This window comes from Rousettus aegyptiacus, unplaced genomic scaffold, assembly GCF_014176215.1.
Source record: "Rousettus aegyptiacus isolate mRouAeg1 unplaced genomic scaffold, mRouAeg1.p scaffold_m13_p_14, whole genome shotgun sequence".
Taxonomy (NCBI): domain Eukaryota; kingdom Metazoa; phylum Chordata; class Mammalia; order Chiroptera; family Pteropodidae; genus Rousettus; species Rousettus aegyptiacus.
The window spans coordinates 9,339,934-9,360,755 of NW_023416289.1; the positions used below are offsets into that span (position 1 = coordinate 9,339,934).

The following is a 20,822-nucleotide window of genomic DNA, read 5'->3' on the forward strand; positions in this document are numbered from 1 at the left end:
AAAAACTAACAACACCCACCTTGCAAAAGAGACTTGGGAAGTGGTCTGGAGTCATAGGGGCATAGGACAATTCGGACAGCACATCCACAGCTCGAGGACCAATCAGATTGAGAGCTAAACAGAAAAGAATAAGAAATCTCTGGCTACTCCAGGTAAACAGCTGGGCCACCAGTAAAGGTCTGTTTTGGACTTGCTCACATATGGCCGGGCCTGGGTGGCAAGATCATGAAAAGCATTCCTTTGCTTAGGCAATCCAAGGACGGACAGCACACCCTTACTCCGGCCAATACGCCTCTCCTGACAGGCCTGCTAAATTCAGCTGACTGCTGGCATGAGCCTGGCTAGTGTAGCCTCCGTTAGTTATATAGGATCAGGACACCAAGTCCTGGCCAGTGGGGCAGGAGCCCATTTCCAGGGCCAGTCACAATTCCCCTGCACAATTCCCATTCCTCTCCTCTTCCCAGTGTAGCTACATGATAGGAAAAGCCCCAATCCCAAATCAGGACCAGGAAAGGTACCCAACCACCCCAGAGTCTGTCATATTTGTAACAGAAGCTTTTGCTAATTATATAACTATCCTCACTTGGAGTGAAAACAGCTTTGATTTAATGAGATTCGGTAGTTTGCCAATCTGGTAGCAAGAAGTCATATTTGCTGCTAAGAACTGAGAATGAGAGCCTGGTGGGGTGAGGGGCAGGAGTCAGTTAAGTGGGGGGAGGGAGGTGTTAGACCTGGAATGGGGTGACAGAAGACAAGGGCTGCTCCCCTGACAAAACTGCTGAGATAACCAGGAAATTTAAGTCATTTTAAAAAAGTATTCACTCATTAAAAGGGGGCAGGGGGTTTAGAAGAAAATAATACTTGGGTAATAAATATAAAAGTACTTTTAAAACGATTTACTCATTCATTCAAAACTATTTGCATTCCTACATGCTGGCTGTAGGGGACACAGCGGTGAACAAAACAGAAACCGAAGCACTAACTTATTCCACGCTTCACTGATAAAACTCGAGGAAGTGTTCGAGATCAATTTTCTAAGACCAGAGAGCTTCTTCCAGGCCTTCTAATTCTGAATGTCAAATATAGCAAAGGTAAATGGAGAAGACAGAGCTGGATCTGCTGGCCACCTTACCAGTGTATTTCCAGGTGACATCCTCCAGAAGCAGGTTGCTATCTTCCGGCATGTGTTTCTTAAGCCAGGCCCAACAGTGGACCTGCTGGTCAGTTGGAGAAATCATGAAGAAACTGGAAGTGAGACCCAAAAGTAATAATCAAAACCAGGCAGCAGAAAAGATCACAAAACAATCGAGTTCTCAGCTAGTTTTAAAGCAATGAGTATAATGCTGGGAAATGTGCTCTTGGCTTTCAGAGAGGGCCAGGAGCACATAATTCTAGGATATACCACATAAGGACAAATGGAATATTTTAGCTTCCTGTTACTGCCAAGAAATTACACAGACCTACTAATAAAAGAGAAGGTGTCTTCTCCTATTAGGGTAACTAATTTTTCTATATCGAGTTTTATAATCTAGTGAGGTTTTTTTTTTCCCTGGTGATTTCTTTTTGAACCAGGCTACTAGTGAACTGACCATGAGTTAATGAAATGTTTTTATCCTTGGTATAGTTATGGTTTCCTGGAAGAGGGCTGGGCGCGCCGCTCTGTCGCAGTACCTTGAGGACCCAGTGCACAGGTGGGAGCAGAGTGGGGCGGTGGTCGACCTCACCTGCGCTTGCTCAGGCGTGCTATGCTGCAGTCATTTTCGTATCCTCCTCCCTCATTGAGCATACCAGTATGTACGATGTGGCCCACGGGCACGTCAAGATCATTGGAGAAGAGGTACTGTAGAATTTCTAATGCTTGATCTCCGGTGGACTGTGGGGTTAAGAAACCAAGCAGAGAGAGCACAAGAGCGTTTTGGCTGGGTAACACAGCCTGATGAGCAGTGTGAGTTGCTGAAAAAAAATCAGTTAGCTAGTACTCATGCAACAGTATTTACAGATTCAGACCACTGCAAGAAGCTCCAGAGGAAGCCAGCTATTGATTCTAATGAGCCTCTGCAAGCAGATTAAAAACTGGAAACAGAGCTAAAAATTCAGAAAAATGTAATAAAGATGACATTAAAATAAAGCAGAGTTCTTACAGAATCAGTTTTGAAGTGACAGATTAAAAAAGGAGGTATTCGACAACTATGTAAAGTTTCCTAGTCTGTTTTATTGGTTCCCAGATACTTACCGTTATTTCAAACTTTGTGAAAGAGGACATGTCAATGACACACACAGCCTCCTTACAGCACTTGACTTCAGACTCCACGATTTCAAACCAGTCCGGCTTATAAAAAGTCTTGCTCTGCTCTAATGCCAGGAGGTCTGCAGAACGGAAAAAGACAAAAGGAAGAGAGAAAAGGAAGGGTTTATACTGAGGCGTCTCCCTGTACAGTTCAACATAGTATAAGAGGTTTTTACTGTTTATTCTTCCAGGAACACAGTCTAGCTACAGACATTTAAAAATAAATTTTATTTATTCTCAGGACAAAAAAAAAAAAGAGAGAGAATGTGCCTTTTTACCCTTGCCTGGTGGCACAAAGTACTTTGGCCTCTCGAATCCGTGTTTCTCCATCCACCTGGCTCCTTGTGCGTCCAGCCGGTCATAGAGAGGAGATGTGCGCAGCTGCCTCCCTGTCTGGAAGTCCCAACGAGGAACCTTCAGATCACACAGCAGAGCTAGAACAGATAAGAGCATGAACGCCCAAGCCGCAGAGCTGAACACCTAACCTCCACTAGACTCTGGAGTTGCGCCTATTCAAAAGAACGTTTCCAGGCTAATAGAACCTAATTTCCCAAACAGTACCCAGTGTAACAGGCACGCTCCACAAAAAAAGAAGAATACTGCAAGAGCTGGTATCATCCCTCTGTAGTTATATAGCTGTGAGTCACACAATGACTCTAGGTTTCTGTTCACAATTATTGTCCCAATGGCAGAAAGTTTAGAGTTCTAAACTTTGCTAAATCCAGACCAGAGATGAAGGTTATATCTAAGTAGGTCGTAAGTGGTTACAAAATGTGAAAAAAATGGCACTTGGTTCTTTATAGTACCTGTGTTGTTGGGACCTCAGAACTATATGGACATTTCCTGATATTTAACCCATTTCTAAAGCGAAAGGGCACACAGCATACCTTGGTTTGGTGGCTCTGAAATCTGACAGATTGCCTAATACTGTCCCAGTGACAAAACTGACATAACAAAGCTAGGGTCAATTCATTTCTCTTTATGTCCAATCAGCAACAGCAATGAGTAAAAATAGTCAGAATGTGATCTCTAATCCCTTCCAAAGAGAAGACCTGACCTCACACTGTTCTATACAGAGGTACCTCAGGGGAGGGGGGGAGGGGGGGAGATTAAAGAGAAGAAAGCCACACTGGTTTCCTTATATTGTGACAGTCTGTCAGTCTCTGGTATTTTAGGTTCTACTTTCCCCTTCCCCATTTTATATCACGCCTGCAATTTCTACTTTATGAGCATCAGAGAAGGCCACCAAATATGTCATATAATCAAAGAGAACTCAAGCTCAATAATGATTTGCACGGGTTCTAAAGTAACTATGGATGGGAAAATCTAGATTTGTGGTAGTTCAACATTTTAACCAAAATAATTTCAAAATAAAGAAGTTTATCAGTTACGCACACTGCTGCCAGGTCCTGTGTCTCCCACAGATACAGGCCAAAAGTGAGCATGCAGGTGTTAAAGGTCACCCCGGTATTCACCATGAACGGGACCTCCGGCTACTACACAGCAGTCACTCTTAACCAAGCACAGAGGTCACAGCCAGTGCAGAAACATTATCCTGAGCACAAATATGCCCCAAATGTTTAGATATATTTTGGCAAAGTCAAAGTAATTCTTCAGCATAGGAAAAATGAAATCACAATCTGATTTGGTTCAATTCCTGATACAAAAGCAAGGTCTTACCAGAAAATAAATCAGAGACAAGGCAGAGTAGCAAGTTACATTAAAATGAAGAGGCCAGTCCTTCAGAGTGGGAGGGGAGCAGGAACAAGAGCAGGAATGTATTTTTTTGTATTTACATGAGAAGTGGTTTTCTAGTCTGCCAGTGTACAATGGGTTGATGACAAAAATCACTCAGAGAAGCCTGAAGCTTTGAGACTAACTTGGCAAATCTCTGACCTGGAAAGCAAACCATGATCTCAAAGACCAAGTGGGGAGCGAGAGCATTCCCTTTGACAGAGGGTCTTTCAGGCACAGTGGAAAGTGGGCAGTGCCGGGAACATACAAGAAGCCGCTGCAGAGTCGAACAGGAATTACCACCTGAAAGTCCTGCTCTACTTTCCTGTCCTGTGACGTAAACAAGGTACACTATATGAAAGAAAACGCTCCATAAATACCGTGTGGGACATAATGCCCCCAACACAGGCCTGACACAGTCAAACATCAGAAGTCCAACTTGAAGCGGTTACTAAAGAACTTAGGAAAAATCTAGCCATCTGAATGATAGAACAGGCCCGAGTAAGACACCTGCAACTAGGTGCATCGAGATAAGGCTTTACTTACGCATCACCTCCATGACCCGGTGGCGCAGAAAGGTCCGGCTGCTCTGCAGAGCTCCAAAACGTTTCAAGTCCAATTCCCAGACGTTTTCTGAGGGATAACCGTGCACCATCCATTCAGCGAGGTACCTATTTAGATGAGAGGAAGCTGCTGGGCCTCAGGTGTGATAGTCAGCACTGAACCAGGAATCCAAAACCGAGAGAATCAAAGATCCTATCTTGTCATGAGCAGGTTGAGCAATACTGAGCAATTTCCTTAACATTTCTGGACACATCTACTGCTCTCACCAGACCACTATGAGGATTCCAGTTCTAATAAGATTCTCTAGAAAGTTTAAGACACAGGCACATCTTTGAAGAAATAAAACTAATATATATATACAAATGTATTCATTTACAATTCCGATGGAATTTTTTTTCCTATAAAACAGTCACTTCAGGTGGTTATACAGTTATCTAACTGCATCTCTGCTCTAAATGCTCCTGGTAACTACTTCGCTAACTGTTTTAAGAGCCGTTCTACAAGTCACCCAAGAAAAATGCCCCCATTAATTAAAAATATATATTTTAATTGTGGAAAAACACATAACACAATTTGACTATCATGACCATTTTGGAGTGTAGGGCTGAGTGGCATTAAGTGAATCACACTGTTGTGTGCCCAGCACCACTACCATCTCTAGAACTCCTCGTCTTCCCAAACCGAAATTCTTTTTCCGTTAAGCATGCTCTGTTCCTCCCCACCACCCCGGCAAGCACCTTTCTACTATGTGTGTGAACTGGACTATCCTAAGTATCTCACACAAGAAGAATCACACAGTATTTGTCCTTTCATGACTGGCTTATTTTTTATTAGTAACTAATTTTTAAATAAAAACTTATAATACTATGATCATCTATCTCACTCACCACACTTGGACACTTTCAAATTCAAATATACATTTAAATGACCCACATTTCTTACGACTGAAAGGGTACACAAGAACATCCATCCCACATGCTCAGTGGCTAACTCCAAAAGAGGAGTTCCAAGAACACTGCACACTGACATTTCAGGAAGATCAGGAGAGCAGCCCACAGTGACTGCTTTGAAAGAGACAACTCTCGAATTACATGTACCTTATTCTTACGGTACATAATACACTTAATCTTGTACATTAACAACAAATAATTCCAGAAAGAAAGCAGCCCAGCAAGTGAGTCTGAAGGTGAAAGACTTACTTTCCAGCTCCTCCACCAAACGAAAGGCCAGCAGAGTTCATTCCCGCCAGAACGAAGTAGCCCTGTACCAAAGGAGACTCGCCCATGATGCACCTCATGTCTGGGGTGAAGGTCTCGGGGCAGTTCACCAACTTCACGATCTCCAGAGTCTCCAATTCCGGCATCCTGCGCAGGAGGGAACTCAACAGGGGCTCTGAGCAATAAAAGCAGACCCAGAGTCCTCAGCTTCTGGGAGGTAAACCTTCAGCTCCTTATGCTTTGCTACTACTCCCTGTCTGTTCATAAAAACTCTTGGAAGAGGTTCTCTACAAAGACCTACTGAGCCATTTATCGCCAAGCAGAAACCGTGGTGGAATCACGGGCACACCTACGACGTGCTTGGCGTGAAGACTGGGAAAGACGACGCTCTGCGGCAAGGGAAGGGGCTACGGAAGAGCAGTGGCCCGCGTGGCTACAGGTAAGGACATCAGAGGGATCAGCCCTCGTGGAAAAGCTCCGGCCTGGAGCCCAAGAGCCATGCAATGAGAGGGCGGTGTCTCCTGAGTCGGAACAGCTGCGAAAGACAGATGCTCAGCCTGTTTAAGGGCGGTCCTTCAGCGGGGAGGAATCCAGCGGGACACTGGCCTCAAGACGCCATCTGAGCTGGCTGGGGGAACACGGGGTTTCCGTATGCCATTTCTCCACTTTTAAAAGTCTGAAGATCCCCACAATAAGTTTATTTTTAAAAAGTCCATTAAGGATGGGAAGGAAACTCTTCATTATAGATCTTTTCAGAGCTTTTGAATTTGGAACCAGGTGACTATATTAACTATTCGACAAACAAAATTACTTTTAAATTGAGTAAAAGACCACATTAACACAACAATTCTTTCTAAAAATTTCTTCAGTCATATATAAAATCCTAAGAAAAGGTTTCCTCCCAGCCTAAAATTTCTGCAGTGATTTTAGGGGAATAAGTTAGGTAACCAAGATGTCGTCCCCTGAATCTGCTAGTAGGAACTGTGTCCTGAGACTGGGCGGACTCTGTAGCCTGCCCTCTATGACCTCCACATGGGGCTGTTACGAATATCAAATTAGGTGCTGTTCTTAAAAATGCTTTGAAAAAATGTAACATCTTAGATAAATATAGGACATTGATCTTATCCGGTTCACACACCAAAGTGATCCCAGTCTTCCTGTAGATTCTGAATCTCCAGCTGGTTCTTGCCCTCAGTGAAAATTGGTTTCGGGGTCTTCTCAAAGCCCCCAGACAAGATGCCGCCCTGCCAGTTCCGAATGTAAATTCTTCCATCAGGATCCACAACAGCTGAGGAAGAGAAAGGACAGGGTGTGGGAAACAGGAGAGAAAAACAGGGTTCAGAGGTAAGCCAGCTTTCTCAACAGACAGAAGAAAGGAAAGCAAAAGCACCCGCTATTGGCTTTATTAATGAATCAGCATCTAATAAATGCAGGCATTCATTAGCTTTAAAATACACTTCTAGGTCATGGGGGAGGCTCCCCGTTCTCAGAGTTACAGTGGAGACTACTGATCATCCCTGCCAACTATATAACTGCCACAGTGCCAAATACAGTCTAAGAAAAAGGACTGCTGAGCCCATTCCAAGGATTAAGACCTTCAAAGTGATATCAGATCCTCTCCCACCGCACTGAGCGTCACTGAATATCCTTCCTGAGTTTATAGCTTACCTCTAACATTTCTATACCATATAGCATTCAAGTCAAAAAGTCCAGGTTACACTCCAAATATTCTCAAATAAGAACTCTGGGACTACAATCAGCTCGCAAAGAAAACAGATTGGCCATCCTTTCATAGAGTTCTTAAAGAAGTTTGAATAGGGTCCACCTCCCTATAACATGCTCTAGAAAAGACTCAGGTAGTCTGTCCTTAGCAGAAAGTCTTCTCTTTCAGAGGACAGTACAGTGTCAAGGAAACAGGATTAAAAATAAAGTGCAGGTCCTCACTTGGTGTGTTGCTCTGCAGAGGGGTCTCCAAGGGGCGAGTCAGAAGGTAGAAGTGTTCGCAGGCATGTAACGGGATACTAATCGGCTCCTCGTTGGACAGACCCAGCTCGTATGCCCACTACGAATGCACAGGTTGATTGATTTGTGGGTGGAAGACGAAGAGAAAGACAAACAAGTTCAGCCACTTGAAAGACTGACTTCAAGTGGCTGGTGTGTGCTCTTCCTACAATGTCAGGTGAGGGAAGCCAGGATTCAGCCTGCTTTAGTTTAATTATTTGGATGAGGAACAACACTATACTTTTAAAATCGTGAACTTACTTTTAGATCAAAGGAAGACAGATTTACCCACTAGTAAAAAGAGCTCGTAGGGAGCAAATGAGGCCTTCTGATAAAATGCGTGTCCTCAACCACAAACCCCCAAAATGAATCATAAATAACTTCATGACAAAAGTATTCCCAGATCACCTTAAGATTGTAGAGTGGCTAAAGGGAGCCCTTTGCTTAAAAGTAGCAGCAGCTTAGTATTCTGGAAACTGAATTCTTGCTCCTGACACAAGAAATAACCTAATACTTTATTTGCTAGGTTACAGGATAAAAAGAAACACCACAGAAAGACCCAATACTAATGTCAATGCCCAACCGCTTCCTGGCCCTCCTGACAGGAGCGCCCCCAGGTGGGGGAGGAAAGGGCCGCCGCAGCTCTAGTCGAGCGACAGTCCAGGCTTCTGACTGGAGCACAAGTCTGAGCCACTCACTGGCTGCCAACCTACCTGACCAGCACAGTTGACAAAGTACTGGCATTCGATCTGTCCTTTATCTGTCTCCACGCCAGTAACTTGCCCTTTTTTGACCATCACGTGAAGAATACTCGTCCGGTCATAGATCTGAACACCTGCATCGGGTGAAGGAAGAGTTGGCGCACCCGTCCTCTGACGTGCCACGATTAAGATTCTCAACTCATAAATATCACCGCAAAGGCCAGGCCGGTGCTTTTATCCTGAGACAGACAACTCCTAGGAACCTCATCCTGAGACTGAAAATGGCAGGCCGACTGACAGCAACGTCAGGGCACAGATTCCAGGAATCAGGACAGGCGCCGGGGAGGGAGAGGCAGGCAGGGCGCCTCGGATGCTGCTGCTCTGACCGCGACACGACAGTCGTCCGGGGCACAGCACCACGGACACTGCCGTGACTTCCCCCTTTCGCTCCAACGCCAGGACATGATCTGAGCTGTGGGTCAAAGCCCCGAGGCGCGTTCTAACCCTGCAGCTTCTCAAGTCCCATGGGGGAACGGAATCCCTCAAGTCTCAAGTGCTCTGATCGGTACTCAAAGCAGTTCCTTAGAACTTTAGTGAAAATAACGTGGCCTTGAGGAAAAATATTTCTTAACAGATACTCAGTTAAAACAAAAATGGTCAGAGCCAGGGATCCAAACGGAAGCTGAGTTGGCGTCACTGCCTATTATGAGACACTTTGCTGGACAACCCCGTCCTTCCTAACCCGAAACCTGCTTACCGTTTTGGGAGGCAGCGCTTGCCAGGGCAAGGGCCACATCGGCGGAGGACACCACGGCATCCTCGGGGACGTGCATGGCCCCCACCAGGTCGTGCATGTTGAGGAGAGGGTGAAGCTCGGCCACTCTCTTGAGGGAAATGATCTCAGACGGGATGCCGATAACGCTGCCACAGAACACAGGGGGACAATGACGTTCACTGGCCCTCTGGCAGAGGTCAGTGACAGTAAAGCCAGGAAGGCTTCTAGCCTCATACGTACTTCAGCCTTGAGTTGATGCGCTTCAGGGAGATCAGCCGGTCCTGAGTCTGGGCCAGAAAGATTGAGCCGGTCCTTATGTAACCTGTGAGCAAAAGCAGCCCAAACTCAGACACACCGGGCCGCACGCAGGGCGGCAAACCCACTGGACCATACATAAGCTGGAAGGCCTGTGATGAGTCCGGGGACTGCCACCATCCAGACGTTCTCGGCTCAGAGTTTTGTGGGGCTCAAATGAGATTTTAACGCACCTGAAATCGTTCTTACAATAAAAATGAAACATGCCGTTGCTAACAAATATCTTACAGGGAAAAGGAACCCGGACTCCATCTCTATCCTTTACCCTTTTTACACTTTCTCCCACTACTTTTGGTGGGAGAGTAACTCTTAGTGAAGGCCACACACTATATCAGCCCCCAGGGGGTCAGACCTTCCTGCTTTGTCCCCAGTACAGCCCGTGGGCATGTGACCCAAGCTCAGCCAAGCAGGCTGCCTAGAAACGTAGGACTTGAACAAGCAGGTGAATGGCCGGAGGTCACTCACCTCAGAGCGGCAGCACCAGGCCAGACACTTCCTGTTGCAGCTCAGACACGGCCTGCTGCGGGGCCTCCACGTCCTGACCTCCACGCTGCCTCTAGCTGTCAACCTCCCGCCAACTCTGCAGGCCCCCCACAGCCTTCCAGCAAGCTCCCTTCTGCCCCAGGTGCCCCGAGCCTCGATTTCTGTTGTTTGCAATGGACCTGACACAGTCATGATTACACTTGGGTCGGTGACACTCCTCCTAAAATGCAACGACTCCTAGTTCTTATGGAGAAAGAGCTGAGTCAATCAGGCATCTTTGCAAAAGGAAGCACAGTGAGAATACTTCATTTTCTTAGTTCCTTTTGAAATCACAGATAAATGTCCCCTTCACTGAATGACAAGAATGTCTCCGTCTGGAGAACTGGAATTTCAGAGACTGGTTTTCAAAAACCGGGTGTACAGACGGACGGTCTAGCCAGTGATTTGTGGGCTGGTCACACTCTGAATTCCTGACAAAGGGTGTGGCAGTTGTGTCCTGCTCACTACTGAAGGTTAGACATGGCAGAGTATCGCTGATGAGATAGACAGAGGCGGGTGGGACCCTTCAGCCACTAAATGATTTTTAAACTGAGCTGTCACTGAACTGACAAAATGGCTCTGTGTCTGCGCATCTAAGTTTCTTCATCTGTAAAAGAATGACTCTCCCTCGTATTAACGCCTAGTGATATGTGGAGGACTTTCAAAAGATCACTGAGCCTGGAGGTTACCACATGGGTTCACGTGACGAAAGTCACACCACGTGCAAATCGAAGCACTGCGCACGCTGACATTCACGCGGTCAGGGAAGGAGGACCCTTGGAGTCACTTGGTCGGTCTGATTACCAAGCGATGAACATCCACCGACTGTTTTCAGAGTAATTAGGGAAGAAGCAAGAGAACTAAAATGTTAAATCGAGCTACAGTCAGAGACTGCAACGTGCTGACCAGCCCTGCAGCCGGGCCACGAGGGCACCTGCAGAACAACGGGAGATTTCCGCGGGGCTTGCCAACAGCCCGGTGCCCACGCCTGGGAGGGGAAACGGGGACAACGCGTAACAAAATCGTTCATTCCCTGCGGCTGAGACCACGGAGATGCCACGGATCGCACGCTGGGAACTGCCGCCAGGCTCTCCATGCTGCATGTTCTTACCTTTCAGGCTGCTCTTCCCCTGCCCCTTCCTCACTGTACGTCCGCATCAAAGGAAATGGGTGAACTGAGTCTTTAAACCGTAACCCTCAGGAACTAAAGACTGACATGAAGCGCAACAGAGCCCGGACTACAATTAAAGTTGAACTACTGACCGCCAGGCAAACTTGTGTAGGACCAGACGCAGTGCTGAGTAAAGGCATATGGGGACAGCAGACCAGTGATGGGCACATGACCCACTTACCTGTCTGGATCCCCGTTTCTTGCTCTAACTGATGGTAGAGTTTGTTTGAATAGTCTGCCATCTTCTGCTCGATGGTCAAGTGCCTGGCGGTGCTTAGGATGCCAGCACAGAACCTCGTAGAGCCAGCCGCCAGCCTGCAGGATGAATCCGAAAGGCTATTAGGTGCACTTGCTTATCTGTGAATGCAACAAGTTCAAGGTTCCTCACTACAGCATTGTTTGTAAAAACAGAGGACGGAAACGACCTACATGCCCATCAACATGAGACTGATTTCAAGTTGTGGAGTTCACCTACATGATGGGATACTACAGCCATAAAAAAGAAACGAGAAAGTTTTTATGCAACACTATGGCACAGTCCTAAGGAGAAAAGCAAGGTAAGGAACAGTGTTTAAGGAACGCTCTCATTTGTATAAAACAGGGAAAAAATAAATGAGCCCCCATATAAACAAACACACTGACCAATACACTTCTGCTTATCTATGTAGAGTATCTGGACTGATACACAGGGAACGTCACTTGCCTCCAGCGAGGGAAACGTGAGGCTAGAGGTCAAGGATGGGAGGCGGACTTTCCTGGGACGCTCTTCTGCAATTCTCCGTTCTGAACCATGTAAGGATATTGCCTACTCAGAAGTAGATATTAAAATTACAACGTCCAATTTGCGGTAGGCGATAGAACATAAAAAGCCAGGAACAGAAAAAGGATACTAGGGAAAAAGTGAAGAAATTTGAATAAAGTATGAACTTCAGTTAATAATAATGTATCAACTCCAGTGCGCCATCGAGACAGGAACACTAATGCAAGGTGTTACAAACAAGTGAAACAGGAGTGAGGGATGTGAAAACTCTGTACTATCTCCTCGACTGTTCTGTCGATCTAAAACTGTTCCGAAAAAGGTATATCGAATGAAAAAAGGAAAAGAAATGGGGCAGAATGTAGCCATATTTCATTTCGGCCCCCAGAAGAAGCTCGGGACACAGGATCGTGTTGGTGTGTGACTACGACACAGGACAAGGTGGTAAGATGTGCCGTGAGCCTGAAACAACACCCTTCAGGGACTTGGCGTGTGGAATCTGCCAGCTCTCCAGAAACAAGAAAACACAGTATGCAGCATTGCTAAAGGAAACAAAGCACAGGATTTTCACCTCTGTGACTCTTCTCATGCTACTTCTCAACCCTGATCAGCGAGCGGCTGGACACTATTACCGAAAGGAGAGGGGATGAGGGAATCCCGCACGATTAGTGCAGCGCAGCCCCCACTCCATGTCCAGTGTGGTCCTTACCTGCCCTGCTCCAAAAGGACAATATCCTTCCACCCCATCTTGGAGAGGTGATAGGCCACAGATGTGCCCATGATTCCCCCACCACAGATGACCACCTGGGCCTCGGCGGGCAGGGCGACAGAATGCGCCTTGGCAGCTGACACACCGCTGCTGACAGAGGAACGGTTCTGCCATCCTCGGCCGGTTCTTTGTCTTCGGACCACTGACAGCAACCGGTAGAACATCACGGCTGTCAGCAATGGGAGGTGTGCTCTCACTCAGCTAGGGAGATCCCAAAACTGCGACCTAGACAAAGAAACCAAATATATTTCATTCCACTGCACTCGGGGCATAGGATTCATGAGAAAACAACGCAACGAGGAAAATCATCATCCATTCCACAAACATGAGGAGCCACTGAGTCACAGACACCGAGCTACGTGTTGATGCAGAAGTGAACAAGAACGAGGACGTCCCTGCCTTTAGTGATGCATGCTGGGGCGGGGGCTGGGAGGGAGAGGCGGAGAGGGCTGGAAGGAAGAGGAGGCAGCGGCAGGGAGAGGGTGGGAGGGGGACGGAGGGGGAGAGAAAGACAGAGGCAGGCAAGGGGCAGCAATACACAAAGGTAACAAGGAGGAACGAGGGCATTATTGGTACCATGGGCAGAAAAGGGGTCATTTGAAGAGACCTGCTAGATGAAATGGAACCAGCTACGTGAGTGTCCCAGACAGAGGAATGAGAATGAGCAGATCAAAGGCCCTGAAGTGAGACAGACCTTGATGAGCCCAAGCACACAGAGGAGGCCGGCACGTCCCCAGCATGAGGAGTGAGGGGGAGACCATCTAAGAGAAAGCCAGGGAGGCAGGCAGAAAGCAACTGGACTCTGCCCGAGGACGCCATCACCAGGAGTGGGGATTTTATTCTAAGTGCCAAGAAAAATACTAAAGCAGGAAATGAAATGACCTCATGAATTTTCCAAGATCAGTCTGGCTCCACGGTGGAGTGAAGACTGTCGAATGAGAGGTAAAGCAGAGATGGCTTAGGAAGGGACTGCACTAGTCTGGGGGACATCACGGTGATCAGACAAGAATGGCAGCAGTGGAGTCAGAGATGTGACTGGATATTCTTGGAAGCAGAAATGGAGAAACTCACCTGCCAACAAACTGAATGTTAACATCGGAAGAAGGGAGAGAGAGGATGATGGCTACATTTCCGTGTTGGGCAACTTTGGCCACTCACCATAGTGTAAAGATAGAAGCAGAGAGGTGGGGAGGGTGTGAGGGTGTGTGTGTGGGTGTGTGTGTGTAAACTCGAATGTTCAACTCATGTTAACTGTAGGATACGCATCAGGCATCCATGTGGACACACCAGGCAGCAGCTGGGTACACAAGCCTGAAGCCTGGTGAGGAGGTCTGGGAGTTGTTAGCATATGTACACTATTGCAAGCCCTAGACTTCTAGGGACAAGAAAAATGCCTGAGGCTCCCAAGCTTTTCCAGGTTGGCCAGAGAAAGACTAGACACGGGACTGAACGCTGCGGCAGAATCAGAGGGGACAGATAAAGACAAGTGTCTGAAGAGACAGAGGAGGGGAGGTTAGTAAGGTAGAAAGAAAACCAGGCAGAGGGGTCAGGGAGGCCGAGAGAAGAAAGTGTTTCAAGAAGTGGTTAAATGCAGAGGGGGCGGGTAGGGGAAGCCCGGTGGCCACGTGCCCACCAGGCTTTGAGGACACGGCGTTCCTTGGTGTCCTCAAGAACATCTGCAGGGGAGCTGTAGCGATGAAATACCGATGAGGGCAAACTGAAGACAAGCAGGATGGGGAATGCCGACAGCGCCGGCACGACTCGCTCTGACAGGGAGCAGACACTTGGGACGGGGAGGGAAGCATGTTGTCGTTAAAGACGGGAGCTGCTCAGAACATTTCACCGCTGTGGGGTGACCCAGCAAAGGGGGAGAGGTGGGTGAGAAAGGAGAGGCGACGCAAAGACCGAGGTCCTGAGGAAGAAGAGAGTGGCGGGGTCGCCGGCCGCGGCGAAGGATGGCCTGCCTCGGGCTTCCGGGGGTGATGTGCTGGAGATGAAAGAACGAGCTGTTTCTTCTCAAAATGCACAGAACGATTAGCCGTGTCAGGCTGATCACGTACACCCGTGAGTCAGAGGCTGTCACCAAGCACACATTTTTCCAGGACAATAAACGTAAGTTAGAGCCGGAGCAGCTCAGCCCGTGGCCAGTGGGGAGATATCACACAGGAAGTAGGACTTAGCGCTGAGCCTTGCGGGGACAAAACTGGGACACAGAAAGATGGGAAGCACATGCAATAAAGTTCCAGACACATGTGACCATGTGTGCTTGTGGACGACAGGAAGGGACCTGACTTGGAGGCCTCGGTCTCTGAGTGCTGGAAGCGGGAACTGAAGTAAGGTGGAACTGGACCGTGGAAGACTCTGGATACCTGGTCCCGTATACCAGAATGAATGACTACAGGCCGAACGTGACAGAGGCAGGGTGTGAACAAAATTAATCCAACAGCAAAACAGAGGACTGTTCAAGTCACGAAACAGAAGAATAACCTGCTGGCGGGCTCTGCAGTCACTGAAGTACGAGAAGATGAGGACTTCAGACGGCAGAGGTGGCAGTCTTCAGGGCAGCACACAGCTAGTAAGCCCAACGCCACCTTCACCTGCAGCCTCAGCACACAGTCAGCTCCATATTGGCACAGCTCGCCTCAGGCCATCCCTCAGAGGGGACACTCAGAACCGAGACCAGTGCAGGCACAGACTGAGTCCCAAGGGAAATCCCATCTAACTGGGGACTCGTTATTTTGGGCACCTTGTGACTGACATCGTGCTTCCCATCCTTGGTCCTGTGAAACTCTTTCTCTAAGATAGAAGCTTCTCCACACAACTGGCCTTCCTATAATCTCATCTCCATATGACCAATTTCTTTCTTCTGATCCAACTCTCCCTGCTTTCCTCCCCTCCAAGCCTCCCCACCGTGCCCTCCAGAACCACCTTTCCAAACTGAAACAGCCACCCATTCACTAACGGTCTCTCCGCCTTCTGTCTCAAGGGAAAGGCAGGTCTTCTGAGAGAACTGCCACTGCCACACGGCCAGCCCCATCCCACCGACCTCTCCAACAGGTAACGTCAGCATCCTCCTCACTTCAGAACAATTACCCCTTGGCCATGCTTGAAAAAGGCCATGTTCCTTTGTGGCCCATGCTAGCAGGCACCGCCCCCCACCCCCAACTAGCTCCAGGCCACTGCGCATTAGGCCACAACAGACCTGTCTACAGGGGGGATCTGAACCCATGACCCCGCTCCTCTCCCACCCTTTGACTCCGCCCCCTTTCTTTCCTGGTTCTAAGCAGATAAGCTGGCTCCTCTCAGTCCCTGAAACTGCGCCTGCCACCACCATGCATCCTGAGCCACCTCTGCCTTCTTTCATGCGGTCAAACAGTAACCCCTCCAAAGGCCAGAGCGCCCTCTCGGGAACCTCGCTCCACCTACTGTCCTCTCCCTCAGGCACCTCCGTTTCGCCACCCTTATCAGCATTTTCCCATGTTCAAATCCCTGCCACTGATTTAAGAAACGAAGCAGGCTCCACAACTTTCTTCAATTAGTGGTTTTTAATTTTAAAAATCTAAATTATGAAACTTGCAGTCTTTGCAAAAACTCAAATACAGTAGAAAATTCATTTTCCCAGCTCACAAAGATAACCAACAGCACTTTAATATTTTCCAAGAATTTTGCTTTTTGGAGCAATGTGCTACCCTCGTGTCCACTGTCTGCCACCAGCTTTGTCTTAAGTCCTTCTTGTCCCACATCTTAGTGGTGGCAGTCCGCCAACTGGTTTTCTCAGCAAAAATTTATTAACATGTACATAACAACCTGTTTCACTGGACAATATGTTCAATAAATAATGTATAGAAACAGTTACTTAATAGTCCGTTTTTCACTTTTCCTCCATCCTGTTCTCTACTGAACTAAAAGCCACCAGGCTTCCAACACTGAGACATTTCACTGAAAATGCTGTGCCGCTCATTTCCAAGGACCCTTTCTGGGCGCCGCCTCACTAACCCCCCCACTCCCCCCCCCCCCCGCAGCAGTTAACAGCGCCCATCGTTCCTCCCGCTCACACGCTCTTCCTTCTTTCGACACCTCCCTCCCCGGTCACATCTGCGGTGGCCTCTCTCCTCTGCCCATCCCCTGTGTACAGATGTCCCTCAGGACTGAGACCAGCTTCTCTCCTCAGTCCACTGATCTTCAGAGACATCCTTTCTACTGTGACTGATGGCCCACCTGACAGCAATCCGCAGCCACACAGCTGCGTTTCCAGCTGAAGAACGGCCATCTCTATTGGCTTCCCACGGTTTACATCCGAAAGGGAAATACACCTTCCTCTCCAAATCTGCTCCACTTCCTGTGTCCCTCAGATATCCACAGACTAGAATCCTGGCTGTAATCATGACTCCTCCCTTTCTCTCACCTGCTCTCATCAGTCAATCATTAAAGCCTAACAACTGTATATTCTAAATGCCCCTTAGACTGATCTACTTCTCGCCATTAGCTGAGCACAGGTGGCCACCCTTTCCAACTCAGATTATTGCAGAAGCTTCCAGACAGGGTTCGATCCACGAACCTGCACACCATTCTACCCACACCCCACGATCTTTACACAGAAGTCTGAGCAAGTCTGCTTAAATGAAAATCCTATTTCACACCACTGCTGAAAGCCTTTCAATGCCTTTCTGATGCCTTCAGGAAAAAGCCAAACTCCTTAATGTGAACTACAAGGTCCTTCACTATCTGGCTCGATTCCCTTCTCTCACACTCTAATCGAGCCAGACTGAACAACCTGTACTTCCTCAAACATGTCAAGCATGAATTCTCTTTCACCTCCAGGATCTGTGCACACCGTTCCCTCTAACTGCCCAGTGCCTGCCACCCATCCCCCTCTCTTCCCCGTAAAGGTAATCTCAGCTCCCAGCCCATTTGGCACGGTACCTGAAGCCACCTCCCTGAGCACGTTGTGAGGCCAACGTCTATGTTTTCACAGCACAGTGTTTGCCACGCTGTGTAATGGCTGGTTTGCAATCAGAGAGGCGACACAGCCGCCCAGTGAGAATATGGGCTTTAGAGACAGACAGACCTGGGTTTGAAAAGCTCCTCGCCTTTCATTAGCCACTCCCTCGGAGTGAGTTACTCGGAGGAGTGAGCACTTCAGGCTCCTCATCAGTACCATGGGCTAGGAACACCTACCTCAAATGGTTGCTACAAAGACTAAATGAGATGATACAACAAAACATGCAACTGGCACCGGAGAAGTACTCGGTAAGCGGCAATTTTTAATCCACTGTCATGATGGAGCTCTCTGAGAGCAGGGACCAATTACTATTTGATCATGGTTTTCCCAGCATTCAGCATAAGCACACAGAAAATATGTTGAGGAATGAATGAAAACAGACAACAAAGGAGAAGAGAAAAAAATCAATGATGACTCTGAGATCCCAATCCCTAGGATACCAGATTGCAGATTTGAAATGGCCTGAAATAATTTAAAAAGTGAAAAAAGGTAATATTAATAAAGGTCGTCTCAATGCACCAGACACTACTGTATGTGTACAACTGATAGATCCTCATAAGCCTATAAAATACTCTAATTTCTAATCTAAAGTTGAGGAAACTGAGACACAGAGAAATGAAGTGACTTACCGACATCCTATAATATCGGTGAATGGCAGAGCCAGGCTCTAAACCCTGCCAGTCAGGAACTGGAGACTGCCTTTTCATCTTTATTCCATGCTACCTTTAAAATAAAACCAGACTTCTGGTCAAGTTGGTGGAGTAGGTAAATGCCATGCTCGCCTCCTCCCAAGACCACATCAAAATTACAACCAAATCACAGAACGCCATCAGTGAGAGCCACCTGAAGACTAGCTAAAGTCCTAAATCTAAGGCGATAAAGAAGCAGCCACATGGAGACTCGTAGGAGGGGCAGAGGCTTGGAACCAGCATGTCCCAAACCCACAGTCTGCTGATTAAAATCGGGAGGGAAGGCTCAGCTATCGAGGTACCCCTGCGGGGCAAGGGTCCAGGCCCACACCGGGCTCTCCAACACAGGGCACCAGTGCCATGAAGAGGAGGCCCCATGACATCTGGCTGTGAAAACCAGTGGGGACTGCATCTGAGTGAGGCCGAGAGCTGCTGGAGTCCGGGCGTTCCCTTGAGGGGCCCCGCACGTGGGCGAGCTTGCTCACACCCTCACTCCATCTGGGATCCAGAACAGGGCAGCAGCTCACAAAGTGCCAGAGACATACAGGGAGGAACTAAACTGACTCACTTCAGAGCGAGGGCAGCAGGGGTCGGGGCAACTCTCTCTGAGGACAGAAGTGCGGGCAGGGGCCATTGTTCCTTTGCTGAGCTCTCTCACCCAGCCGGCCCAACACAGGTGGACGCCATATCTGAGCTCTCCATTAACCTGGCTAACGGGGTCCCCCGCCCCCCCCGCCCCACGCAACTCGCACACCCAGCCAGAGCTTCCCCCAGCGGCTTTTCCACAGTAGCAGCTCACTCTGCAGTTTTGTAATATCTCTCAAAGGTCCACAAACCCCAAGTAATAGCTGGCCTCGGCGTGCCCCATACCTCTTGCTAAGTGGCTCCTAATCAGACTCAAGGGGTGACTGGTCTCAATCTGCACTGTAACTCCAGTCAGGTGGCCCCAAGCCTGGAACGTAGCTTCAACTAAGCAGCTACAGCCCAGTACAAATGGCGGCTGGCCTCAGCTCACATGGTGGTGCACAACGAAGGGTCCCAAGTCCGGTACAGGTGGCGGCTAGCCTCGTTCACAGCACGGCCTCTCCCAAGCGCCTCAAAGCCCAGCACAAGTGGCGACCAAGCCCCAGATCACATTGTACATCCCACCAGGTGGCCCCATGCCAGGCACAAACAGTGGCTGACAGCAACCTGCACTGGATCCCCTCCCGAGGGGCTCCCGAACCAACACGCCCTGTGGTCAGCTTCAAACCTCAACAGAGCACCAGCTCAACAGGGTGGACTCGGCTGGCACCAGAGCCCCGCCAAAGCAACTCCCACTCTGTGAGTCACCCCTGCACAAAGCTTGCACACTGCTACGGCCAGCCCTCACAGCCAGTCAGCCGGAGGGTCGGTCTCACCCACTGACACACCAACAGCAGCCACGGCTCAACTGCAACGGGAGTGCACAACCCACCCACACGAGGGACATCTATGGAGCACCCAGATCAAGTGGTAATGGAAAGTGTACCACTGGGCCTCACGGGACACGCGGTACATGAGGCCCCTCTGCCAAGCCTGGGACATGCTGCAGATCTGCCTAGTACATACAAGCACACACAGGGTCAGCGTAATTGAGGAGACAAAGAAACATGTCCCAAATAAAAGGCAGGACACAACTCCAAGAAAAGAACTGTGTGAGATGCAGACAAGCAATCTACTATACACGGGGTTCAAAACACTGGTGATAAGGATGCTCAATGATCTCGGTGAGAACTTCAACGAAGAGAAACCATAAAAAAGAACCAGTCACCAAGGAAAAACAACTGAAATGAAGAACACATTAGAGGGAATCAAAAGCAGATTAGATGAAGCGGAGGATCAAATCAGCGATCCGAGAGACAAGGTAGCGGAAAACACAATCGGAGCAGCAAAGAGAAAAGAAACTTAAAAAATGAGGAGAGTTCAAGAGACCTCTGGTACCACATCGAGCATATCGACATTTGCATCACAACGGTACCAGAAGGAGAGAGAGAGCAACCGCTTGAAAACCTGTTTGAAGTAATGACTGAAAACTTCCTTAATCAGGTAAAGGAAACACATATACAAGTCTAGGAAGCACAGAGTCCCAAACAAGATAAACCTAAGGAGGTCCAAACCCAGACACATCCTGATTAAAATACCAAAGGTTAGAGACAAAGAGAATCTTGAAAGTAACAAGAGAAAATCAGTTACTTCTGTAGCAGGAAGCTTCCGCAACCAAACATCCTACAGAAGAAGATGAGGCCAATATCCCTGATGAACATGGATGCAAAAATCCTCAGCAGAACATCAGCAAA

At 48.2% G+C, this 20,822-nt stretch overlaps 1 protein-coding gene across 7 annotated transcripts in view; it reads right to left on the minus strand.

The window, feature by feature from the left end:
• The window catches only part of PDPR (pyruvate dehydrogenase phosphatase regulatory subunit), a 36,721-nt gene that overhangs the window by 11,760 nt on the left and 4,139 nt on the right, over positions 1-20,822 (minus strand). For 2 of the 7 annotated variants that reach the window (XM_036231351.1, XM_036231354.1), the window contains exons 2-15: positions 12,754-13,038; positions 11,469-11,602; positions 9,520-9,601; positions 9,262-9,425; positions 8,517-8,638; positions 7,747-7,864; positions 6,941-7,090; positions 5,785-5,977; positions 4,568-4,692; positions 2,566-2,721; positions 2,234-2,367; positions 1,725-1,873; positions 1,133-1,245; positions 20-114 (exon numbers count right to left, since the gene is read on the minus strand). In XM_036231351.1, the coding sequence (XP_036087244.1) occupies positions 20-114; positions 1,133-1,245; positions 1,725-1,873; positions 2,234-2,367; positions 2,566-2,721; positions 4,568-4,692; positions 5,785-5,977; positions 6,941-7,090; positions 7,747-7,864; positions 8,517-8,638; positions 9,262-9,425; positions 9,520-9,601; positions 11,469-11,602; positions 12,754-12,977 (1,959 nt within the window). In that variant the 5' untranslated portion in view covers positions 12,978-13,038. Of the gene's footprint in view, positions 1-19; positions 115-1,132; positions 1,246-1,724; positions 1,874-2,233; positions 2,368-2,565; positions 2,722-4,567; positions 4,693-5,784; positions 5,978-6,940; positions 7,091-7,746; positions 7,865-8,516; positions 8,639-9,261; positions 9,426-9,519; positions 9,602-11,468; positions 11,603-12,753; positions 13,039-18,444; positions 18,539-20,822 lie in introns of those variants that run through there. The other 5 variants (XM_036231352.1, XM_036231353.1, XM_036231356.1 and 2 more) reach the window with 5 other exon arrangements.